The following is a 12,591-nucleotide window of genomic DNA, read 5'->3' as shown; positions in this document are numbered from 1 at the left end:
ACAAAGCGTGAACGTAACTCATGAAGCTTTCGACATTTATGGAATCTTTCAATTTATTTAAGAATTTTTTAGCTGGTTGTGGAAGAAATTTGTTTTCCATCCTGTTTTGAAAATTAGTTTTAAACTTTGTCAGCTCCTACATCTGTCGCAGTTGAGTTAGTCTTTTCCATAGACTCAATAGTTTTGTTGAATATATTTAACTGTCCCAGCACAAACCCAAAGTAAAGTTCTCCAATGGTTTACTTGAGCAAGAAGATAAGATTTCAGGCATTCGTATAGCTGCAGGATCCTTTTCACAGCTGGTAATAAAGGCAGAACTCTTGTATTTCCATGTTTCACTAATTTTTTGTACCTACTCATATAAGCTGTTTCAAAAAACCCTTTAAGTTTGTAACGCGTACGGTATATATGTATACAAAAATATTTGTATATTTTTACGATATCTATTTCGACAGGAAGATCATCAAGTACATGTTGGATTGTATTGTGAACGATGTGTGCGCTGCAACCAATGCCTTTTTCTGTTAACGCCGAGACCTTTCTTGAGCCTGGAATAGACGTTGTTGGTGCCTCTGCTGTTTACCACTCCGAAATTCGTATTACCGTTGTCACCACAGAAAGTAGCCATCTTGTTTTCTATTTAGTGTTTTTTGATTATCGACATTATGTGATTTGCCAAGATTTCAGACGTTTCTCCGGAGACATACCGAAAATCGAGTAACTTTACAGAGATGTCTCTCTTAGGTACAAAGTACCTACCTACCAATTTAGCAGCATGCCTGTTTGATGTATCTGTTGAAATGCTCAAAAAATTGCTTTATTTAGCTCGTTGTGTAGTTCATTTCTTGCCATCAGTGCTATCACTCCAGTGATGATCGCTTCGCACTTGGTACGCACAGGCCCGAATTTGAAGTCAAACAGCTTAGATATTAATTTAGAAGAGCAGTCAAATGTTTTGAAAAATATATCGTGCATTGCTGTATGGAATGAAAAAGTAACTTTTTTAACAACAATGGAAAGTTCATTTTTTGTGGGTTTGGAATTTTTGAAAAACTGTGTTATGGCAGATGAGCTTGCAATGGCACTTGCGCTGGCCTTGTGTTTCAAGCACTTTAGATGATCCTTAATCAATGGCCGGGGGTCGATGTCGTTTAAGTTTGATCGGGACGCTAATGCAAAACGGTCGGGACAGGGATCTCAAACCGGGACAGTCCCGGTCAAATCGGGATGTATGGTAAGCCTAGTACCTATTATTTCATACACTATTCATTAAAAAAAGGAATACACTGTTCTCGAACTGATTCTCAGGCATCAATGACAGAAGTTAATTCAAGACGTAGCGAATCGCAAGCATATGAGGCCATACCGGAAAATAAAGAAAAAATAAACAAAGAAAAAAGAAACTCCAAGATTGAGGAACAACCGAATAATAGTGAGAAGATACTGGAATATATTCTTACCAAAACTCGTTACGATACAATGTTTCTCTCTTTTTAGGTTGGTATCTTGTTTTTCTATATCATATCTTATTCAATTGTACAATTCATTAAGCTATTGATTAATATACACGAAAATAAATAAAAACATCTTTCTTCATCTCCAAGTAATTCAGCGAAAATTTTTCTTGATCTTCTCGCCTGCTATTAATTGGATGCACTAAGTATTTCCCTTTCCTTTTTTTCCTGGACACCTACAGGCTTAACAAATACTTTTGTACTTATGCGCAAATGCTTCTTCTTCGTCGAAAGAAGAACTATCTGAGAACATGTGTCAGGTTCAATATCTGTACCGTGGAGGTAAACAGTCGTAACTCCACTTTTTGCCGAAATGGAGTTAATGTTGCCTCTTGTTGTCAGATTTTCATAGCATATTGTGGCAAAAAATAGTACATCCAGCGTTATTAGTTGCCTAGATAAGGCGTTTAGAAACAATAGCAACTCCATAAATACGTGCGTATATTAGATAGTATGCTTTCGTATGCGGTAGTGGTAAACAATCGTAGCTCCATTTTTATATTAAATGGTATTTTGAGGGTGTTAAAACGGGATAATGAAAAACAAGAGTTCTTTTTTGTTCCAAACATTGTGATTTGGTTTTTGCATTTTTAAATACGGAATATACTATTTTTGTAATCACTTACGATTTTTATTTTGCATATTACCTGTTTAAAAACATAGAGGTAAAAAGTCGTAACTCCCATTATTATACATCAGATAAATAATTTCTTAACAATACTAATACCCAGTAATAGATTTGCATTTAAATATTATAATATACCAATAATGTTGAATTCGACGTAATGGAAATAAATTTTTTTTATAGTTTATTGACTAGTCTGTATGTTTTGCGCTTTCTTGCAAATGTATACATTGTGAATATACGACTGTTTACCTCCACGGTACAGATATTGATAAAGAAATTGGAACGCTGTTAATTAACCACCTCATGTGTGCCCTCGGAACAAAAAAGGACGCAGAACTCGGTATGCCTGACCGCTGTCTGTGTGCACGCGGGCTACATAAGTATACACGGGCGCCCATATAAAAATTTTTAGGGGGCGGGCCAGACGTGAAGATGTTGCACATGATATTCTGTATACTTTAGATAACCATATATAGTTTAAATCATCCGCAAAGCTAGGGGGAGGCCACGCCCCCCCTGCCCATGGGCATGGGCGCCAATGTAAGTATATATTTAATGTATTTTATATCAAATAACTAACTTTGTCGTGCTTTTTTTGTTATTTCTATAAAATAATGTTCGTAGATTTGAAAAATATTGCTTTTAGTTATATTAAATATTAGCTCTACAGCCCTAAAGCAAACATGTAAAGTTCATTTGTTGATTTGAGCGCCTCCGCAATAGCAATTAATTCTTTTGAATTTAATGATTAAAATAACTTTTGCCTAATGTCACTTTCCAGCAAAAAGCGTTTTAAAAACGGACGGTTAAAATAAATACAGCATAAAGAATGTTTTTCGATATAATACATTTGAACCTAACCTAAAAAATCTTACCTAAATAATATATACTTTGGCTATAAATGATTAAAATAAATAAAAGCAACATATGTCGCCGGTTTATATTGGGATTTTCATGTAGATATCTGCTAGAAACGAACTACTTTTTATATTTAGAAGGGCACAGGATAAAGAGGGGGAAAAGGGTACATTCACCAACGATTTTGATTAGCTAAGAAGGTTAGTAAAAAATAATTGGTTAGTAAGGAATTTTATAAGGCTAGTAACAGTCAAATGGCAATACTGGGAATCGCCAATTTAAGTATTAACTGTTGGAACATTGTTAATTTGACAACACTAAGAGAGCATTGGAGAGAAACCGTCGACAGGATAACATGGTGTCCATCACATCCTTACAAATGATAAAAAGTAAGGTAAATGGAGAAATATGGATAGGGATAGTCACAAGCTCGAGCTTAGCTTTAGCTCGGCTCGTTTGACGGCTCGTTTGACGAGCCGAGCTTCGAGCTGAAGCCGGTTTGTTTCTTGCGAGCCGAACTTCGAGCCGATCCTAGCTGTCCTTAACGAGCTTGTCAATAGTTTAGCTAATACTTTTTCTAATTCATTTATTTCTTTTACGGCTGATACTTTTGTTTGAAAAATAGTAATTCAGACTACAAATATGCATTACACAGTGGGTCCGTAAAGTATGGAATAAATTGGATATTTCCTAAACTAAAAACCTTTTGAAAAAGAATCTAAAACACGTCGATTTTTTATTATGTTTTCGAGCTCGGCATGGCTCGAACTATTCTGGCCAAGCCGCGGACACGGGCAACGAGCTCAACCTGCAGCTCGAAGTTCAAGCTTGTCAAAGGCTCGGCTCGGCTCGAGTCCATCTTTAAATATGGACAAATTGTTGGTAAACTCAATATGTTTAACAACGTGGAATGAAGTAAACACTTCTGTTGTATGTAGGCATATGAATTTATTAAAAAATCCTTAAAATTTATCCACAAGGGAGTGGAAGTACAAAACGTTTTCGGTCAAACTGATCATCATCAGTGTAAACGTCCAGTGTACAAGTAATTGAAACTAGCCACTTCAATAGGTATAAAAACCTCTAAATTACATCATTGTTACATTCTATATTAAAAAGTGGTTGACATGAAGTCGATGTCTTAAGATTTTACAGATCACATGTGAATGTATTTCATGCTTGCTCGAAAATTGCACAAGGTAAGTACTTGTGTTCAAGTGAGAGGTTACCAACCAACTTAAGAGTTGTGTAATTGTGCAATTTTCGTAAAGGATGAAATACATTCACATGTGATCTGTAAAAGCTTAAGACATCGACTTCATGTTGACCACTTTTTTATAGAATGTAACAATGATGTAATTTAGAGGTTTTTATACCTATTAAAGTGGCTAGTTTCAATTACTTGTACACTGGACGTTTACACTGATGATGGTCAGTTTGACCGAAAACGTTTTGTACTTCCACTCCCTTGTGGATAAATTTTAAGGATTTTTTAATAAATTCATATGCCTACATACAACAGAAGTGTTTACTTCATTCCACGTTGTTATATTGAAGGTATACAGCCAACTACAGGTGTTACCCCCTTTTTAAAGTTTCAATATGTTTAGTTCAATTTCAGTAATTTTTTTGGGTGTCATTGAGTGTTTAATCAACGTGCTCTTTCCATAAATCTTCTTGTGTTGATTATCTCATTGTATCCTATATTTCGCATACTGTGTTATAATATCGTTTCTTATTTATCTCTCACTATATAGTATTTAAGAGATTTGAGGATTCTCGCTTAATTTGTTATTAGAATATTTTTGGTTGTGACTCATTCTGAATTGTAAACTCGAGTCTTATTTTTCGGGATTTTTAAAATTTTTCGTTTTCGTGAATTTTCACTTTGATGTATTGCTAAATATAAGGGAATTAACTGACAATATTTAAGAAATTTTGATATTAAATCAAATTCCTTTAGAAGTCCTACTTGCACAAAGACTTTAAAAAATGTTACATACGTGTCAAGTTATAAATTGAACAAGCTATGTTACATTTTGCCCAATTGTCCAGTACCTAGTAGCCTGGGCCTTGACACCCCAAAAGTCGTGCCAGATAATCAAATATACCGGACAACAGGATTGTGGATTTGAGAACGTTAAATATATTTTGTTTTTGATTAAGACATATTTATTTAGATCACTAAACCATCTTCTCATGCACATTTTCTATACAAAATAACGAGTCCCAGGACGGTTTATTTTTGTTATAAATAATTTATTTTGGCAATCATTTGTGAATACTATTGACGGCTATTTACCGAATTTTCGTACGGCTAACATATAATGTGAAGAAATCTGTGCAAATTTTATTTTATTATTTTTGAGAAGTTCCAAAAAAAGTAAAATGGATAAATAAGTACTTAAGTTACTTAGGATATTACAATTTAAGTACGTCTAGTATCAAACTATGTAAAATTAATAAATATATTAGCATAAAGGTATATACAATGAATCAAGTAATCCAGAACGACAATAAACGCATTTCCCTAATTCCAACGTCTACAAAGATAAGCAAGGCACCTCTGGTTTTAAATAACTGGTACTCAGTTTTTTCTGGAGCATAAAAAATTATTATAATAAAATTTTTTTTCTGGAATTATATATTTTCAAAAATACAATGTATAGGAAAATTATTAATAATTTGGTAGAACTGAACTTTTTGTTTCGTGTGTTTTTAATAAACCTTAAAATTATATTTACATACTTATTTTTATTTCATTAGCTTCATGACATATCATTAAACAAAATATTATATACAGGCTGTCCCAAAAGTAGCGGAACGGTCGAATATCTCGTGAAATGAACATCGGATCGAAAAACTGAAAAATACGTGTTCAATAATTTTCAAAAATTTATCGATCGACACCAAACACGATCCCCCAGTCTATCCCCTGGTGGTGGGGTGGGGGTAACTTTAAAATCTTAAATAAACCCCCCGTTTTTATTGCAGATTTGTATTCCCTACTTAAAAGTCAGCAAATTTTATTCGAGACATTTTTTCGAATTGTGGATAGATGGCGCTATAATCGAAAAAACAATTTATCGTGATACCGTAGGTAAATTATACAAACGGTCTAATATCTTGAGAAATCCACTTCAACATGAAAAACCCAAAAATAAACATTTATTATTTTTCTAAAACCTATCGAATAACGCCAAACATAACGTCCCACCCTACCTCCTTTAGGTGGGGTGGGTAGTAACTTTAAAATCTTAAATCGGAACCGCAATTTTTTATTGCAGATTTGGATTCCTCATGAAAAAATAAGTAACATTTATTCGAAACATTTTTTAGACTTATTTATAGACGGCGCTGTAATACGAAAAATACAATTTATTAGCGCCATCTATCAACAATTATAAAAAATGTTTCGAATAAATGTTACTTATTATTTCATGAAGAATTCAAAACTGCAATAAAAACAGGGGTTTCTATTTAAGATTTTAGAGTTACCCCCACCCCACCTCCAGGGTGTGGTGAGGGGGGTCGTGTTTGGTGTCGTTCGATAGGAAAATAATAAACACCTAGAAGTGTATTTTTCGAGATGACCATTTCTATAATAATTTACCTATGGTATCACGATAAATCATTTTTTCCGATTATAACGCCATCTATCCTCAATTCGAAAAATTCTTTCAAATAAAAGTTGCTTACTTTTTTATAATAAATCCAAATCAGCAATAAAAACTGGGGGTTTCTATTTAAGATTTTAAAGTTAAAAAATACTAATTTTCTTCATAATGCTTGTGCCATTTTTCTTAAATATGTTTTAATAGCTAACGGCTGTTTTTTGATTAATTTTTAAATTTTTAGAGAAAGGCTTCTTATCAGTATACAGGAAATTGAAACATCGTGTTGCTGCCGGCAGGAATGATTTGTATGTTAGGTATTTCAACGGGGTGCTTAGAGTACTTTTCAAATGAATAGCTCGGCCGAATATTTATTTCTAAAATGATCATGGGACACGCAAAGAGATATTAGATTTTATGCATTCAGTGAGTTTGTGCAGCTGTATTATAATTTTAATTGAAATATGGCTTATATCTAATTCAGTTGATCAAGAAAAATGAGCTTGAAGTTTTCAACTATCGGTCGCCAGAAATCCGCTGCTTAGCCCAGAGGTATTGCGTACAATAAGTGGATAACGTCCTTTAATTTTACCCTATCAAATGCCTTCTTAAGATCGACGAAACATAAATATGCCGGTTTGTTGTATTCTAGTGATTTCTCTTGCACTTGTCTCATTATAAAAATAGCGTCGGTGCATTATCCTCCCCACCTAAAACCTTGTACTTCTGTTACCGATATAATTATAAAAAGGTAAATAACTTGATGAATGTCATATGTATCGGCTACATGGCTCAGTAGGCTAGCGCACTCACTTCGACGTGAGTAGTTTAATATATTTCTAATTCGAGCTATACACCGGCTAAAGAAATGTTTCAAATGCACCAGTATAAAATCCAAAATTGAATCTACAGCTTTTGAATTGGAATTCGTAGATGAATTCAGTCGGCCAATAAAAGAGTAGTTTTAAACTAAAGTACTCCATTACTAAAGCACATTTCTTTAAAAGAAAAAGAAGAAGAACACTGAGGTTAACAGTAGATGTACCACCATAAAAATATAAAAAAGTACTTTAAAAATATAAAAAAGTACTTTTTTTTACAACCACTATTCAAAGTGCACTTTTCTGCACGGTTTTATGTTAGCAAACTTGATATTTTCTCACAGTATAAGATATTTGACATTAGTGTGCAGAAAAGTGACGTTTCTGTGCCGCAAAGTGACGTTTCTGTGCCGCAAAGTTCTTTTCTCCACAGTTGACTACCTCATTCTGAGTAATGTTATATTCTGTCTACATCCGTGGACTACCGCATTCTGAGTAACGTTATATTCTGTTTACATCCGTGGTTAAACTTTAGACAAATATATAACCTATAAGACAATTATTATATTTAACTATAGCATAGAAACTAAATTATGGATGTTACAACTGTTTTATTTTACAATTTTATTCTTATTAAACATTTTATAATTATCAAATAACCAATAAGGATTTAGCAACCTGTGCAAGAGACGTCGAATGAAGTAGGTTTTGTGTAAATCCGTGACTGCATAAATATAATGTCAATAATGTGTAATAATTGTTTAAATTTAAACAAATTAAGGCAGTGCATTAATTTTTTAACTGATTTCTGTGTAATTTATTTAGGTATAAGAAATTTAAATTGATTAGTAGGTATTAATTAAATACAGTTTAAAATATATCACATAGGTACCTATTATAATTAATCGTCGTTTGGAAATTGTGATTTTTATTTTTAGGAAAAACTGTGCTTGTAGAAAAAGTATACTGTGAAACACGTGCAGAAAGATAATTTCTCACTCGTTTGAATTGCGGCACTCGCTTGCGCTCGTACCGCAACTTTTTAAACTCGTGAGAAATTAGTATCTTTCTGCACTTGTTGCACAATATACTATTTTTATATTTGTATGGTGGTACATCTACTGTTAACATCAGTGTTCTTCTTCTTTTTTTTAACAATGTTTTAACCTCATTTTCCTTAACATTTAATCTAGTTAGTTTTATATTTGAAATTTTATATTACAAAGATATATTATATGATGGATAAGAAAACTCTATTATTATCTACTCTTAGAATACAAAATAAACCAGGGAAGAGTACAATGCGAAATGACTTCGAGCCAGGAAGGAGGTTGCAAATGGCGATCAGCTGTCAGATTTGCTTTCTATCTCCAGTGACGTACTTTGAAAGAGGGAAGAAAAGAAATTCTTAACGATTTTAATACATCTTTTATGTTAAACAAACAGCTATACATCAAGAGAAAATACGTATTAATATAATATTTTGTTGAAAAGTCAGTTAAATAACATTTTATTATACTAATAACTTCAGTTAATTGATTGCATATACAGGAGCTGTACCAGATGGTACGCCTATGCACACAGCTGATCCAATACACAAACACCTTCTACCTCGTTGACAAAAACTTATGAGTCATCCACAGACGTTCAAGATGGCCGGTTCCGCTAGAAATTTAAGGTGTTGTTGATATATGGCAGACTCCTTCCTGTTTATTTTATATTCTAAGGCCCGGTACTTTATGTCTCCGTTAACAGCCGGCTAGTTAACCGGGGTTTAATCGGGACAGAAATATATGCATAACATAGACATAAACGCAATTATACTTATTATTATATTCATAAATAATTATAATAATAATTATAATTGCTTTTATTACAACACAAGAGGCCCTATGAGGTACTTTTCTGTCCCGATTAAACCCCGGTTAGCTAACCGAGGTTTAACCGGGACATAAAGTACCGGCCCTAAGTATCTACTGCTTAACCTTAAAAAACCAATGTGACAGTATAACGAAAATAATCTAACTGCGCATGCGTGTGTACTAATAATTGGTATCAAATAGGACATGCTCTAATTTGTAGAACATTTTTTGTTAATAGATTTTGTTTTCTGTTTTACATTGTGACAAAACTTGGTATACCATTTTCTTATATCATTTTATAGTATAGTCTAAAACAGACTATATAAAGTGACACTACTATTTGTAAGTTTTGTGGCGTAATAAAATATAAACAAGAATATAAATATATTTTCTTAAAGTAAAAAGTTAAACAAAAAGTTCTATATTACCAAATAAGTTTAATAAATGGATCATCCACTGTGTATACTTATAGCTATGAATACGTGAAGAGTCCGGATTTTTTTTAATATTCAATTTCTTCGGTGCTTTAATAATATACAGATAAATAATTTCATGTAATCCCCACAGTGCTTTCCAAATCACATTTCTAAATAACGCATATACTGAATGCTTCACTTATACTATATAACTAGCATCAAATCACGATAAGTTTTGGAAACTGAATACTATAATATAATATAAAGCTATCAAAGATCTTACGGGGTGAAATCTACATAAATCAAACAAGGTATGTGTATACAATACACCGCATTGGTTCAAGTACGTATCAGATAAAGATATCGGCCATTCCACGTAGATAGTAGAACACAATTATTTATTGTAGGTTACAAAATTTTATTAGAATACATATATGTATTATTCGATGTGTAATCAAAAACTTTTAACTGAAATAAATAATATTTGTCTTCAATTGCTAATTATCAATATTATAAGGTGCCACACCCGTCACATACGGTACAAATAAATGATTTCTGATTTTTCGTAATTATTTAAACATATGTGGTGTATTAATAATTACGGAAATAATCTTTATACTTGGCACATCTAATTTTTTTAAGGTTATCATCGAAATATCACACCTGTAAGAATGGAATGGCCGATAATGGAAACAAGACGAGCGAAATTGATTGATCCCTCTAACGCAGCTGCGCAATTTCGTAATTTACAAAAATTATTTTGGTATTCACCATATCACTACTTCAATTTTATATTTCGTATTCAGCTGAAGAGACACTTCCTTCTAAATCGGCCTGATGGCAAAACAGCTCAACGCAAAAAATATGTACAGCGGGGGAATGTCAACTATATCAATAAAAATGTATGACTAACTTTTTTCCAACAAAATTGTGGGTCAAATGCAACTTTTGCAACTATGCAACTATGTTCCATTTTACTTTGATTGTAAGTTTTGTGGATCATGTTTGTTAAAATTCGATTCAAGGTATTAGAAAATAATCAAAATAGTGACACATGCAGTAAAACAACTTCAACTGAACATATGAAAATAATGTTCGAGAAGTCTAGCATATGTATTAGTAAGTGATTTTTATCAATATTTTTTAATGTCCATTCTTTCTAGACGTACTTTACTTACAACTCATTAAAATTTATAATACTTTTCTTAATAAAAATTAAATTTTTATTAAATTCTAAAATATAGAACAAAAAAATTAAAAACTGCAAACGAAAGCAACATTCTAATGTTATGCCAAGAATTTCCGAATTGATATGAAACTGGATCATGCAAAAGGTACCGTTAAAACTAAAGAAATAATGTATGGAATAAGACATTGAATTATTACTCAATATTTTCGTATTACGTACAATCACTGGTCATGAGGTGATAAAATTTAAGGAATCAATAAAATTTCTAAGAGAGAGCATTTTGTTTATCACTGAACTTAATTTATATAAAAAATTTCATATAAAAAAATATTACTAGTCACATCATACATCACTGAATTATACAACATGCATCACTGAGTGGTACACAATCCTGCTGACTGCGCCAATTTGTGTTATGCTGTTTTCCCACGAAGCCTTCTAACTATACAACTAAATACAGTACAAAATTACTTTGGTCTTTACAAAATACTAATAAGTGGAAATTTTTATTAAGCGACAAACGAGACTTGTTCTCATTTGACTTGATCGCTGCTGCTATCGGAATGATCTGAGTTATTGTTGATTTTGCTATCGTCGTTTCTTTCTTTCTTCACGATGGTGATATCTGGACAATTTGCTAGTGATGATGATGTTCCTTGTTTAGTAAATGTCGCACTCATAATATGTACATTAAAGCATTTAGTGGAATAAGACTATGTATGCATATAAATACCATACCAAATATTTTTAAAATTGTTATAGCTTTTTCCTTACAGCATCAATTAATATTCCGGATACCACTTAATATTTCACAGACAAAATAAAAACAGACATTTAACACTGAAAAAGTTTAAAAACCCTTTCATTGAAATTTGTGGAAAACACTCATATCAAATTTAATACATTTTTCAAGCATTTGAAGGAATTTTGGAATGACTTTTACTTCAAATAAAGTCACCGATAGACACGAATAATAAAAATGTTTAGGCAATAATTAAAAAGAATTCATTTCGTACGAAATCGGACCCAAATGTTGGATGGCCCATCAATTACATATTTTGTATTATTAAAAATATCAAAATTAAAAAAAATCAGCCCAACAAGATCATAAGGATAATTAGACATTAATAAAAAGAACAAAACCAGAATGTCGAGAATGAACTAACATCAGAAATAGAAATCAACTTGGGAATCCGACAAGGGGATAGCTTGAGCCCATTTCTTTTAAATTTATCAACAGCTAAGACCAAATCCTTCGTAGTGTCAAGAGAACCCATAAGATGCAAGATAGTAATTAACAACGAAATAATTGAACATTGAACAAGTCTCGAGATTCGAATATCTGGGAGTCGAAATATGTAGTTATGGAGATGTTAAAGAGAGCGTCTGAAAGCAAGCAAATAAAGCCAATTACGTGTCAGGATGTCTGAGGGATGTCATCTGGAGAAATAAAGATATGAGGCTGGAAAGGAAAGTACGCATATACAAATCATGTGTAAGACCGATCATGACGTACGCGATAGAAACAAGATGTAACACAGTAGAAAGCAAGAGGATACTGAGAACATCAGAAATGAGAATGTTGAGGTCAATAACTGGGAAAACACTGAGAGACAGAATACCGAACGACATAATAAGAGATCTGTGTAACATACAAGACATAGTACGGTGGGAAAGACAGAGAAGACG

General features: G+C 32.5%; 1 protein-coding gene across 1 annotated transcript in view; it reads right to left on the bottom strand.

The window, feature by feature from the left end:
* Window positions 1–4,429: 4,429 nt before the first annotated feature.
* The window catches only part of LOC114325549 (protein tramtrack, alpha isoform-like), an 88,061-nt gene continuing 79,899 nt past the window's right edge, over window positions 4,430–12,591 (bottom strand). Inside the window, exon 6 of the mRNA XM_028273630.2 lies at window positions 4,430–11,539. Within this exon, the coding sequence (XP_028129431.1) occupies window positions 11,436–11,539 (104 nt within the window). The 3' untranslated portion in view covers window positions 4,430–11,435. The remainder of the gene's footprint in view (window positions 11,540–12,591) is intronic.

This window comes from Diabrotica virgifera, chromosome 1 (assembly GCF_917563875.1).
Source record: "Diabrotica virgifera virgifera chromosome 1, PGI_DIABVI_V3a".
NCBI lineage: Eukaryota > Metazoa > Arthropoda > Insecta > Coleoptera > Chrysomelidae > Diabrotica > Diabrotica virgifera.
The sequence above is the reverse complement of the archived record's forward strand: the minus strand, read 5'-3'. Positions and strand labels throughout refer to the sequence as shown.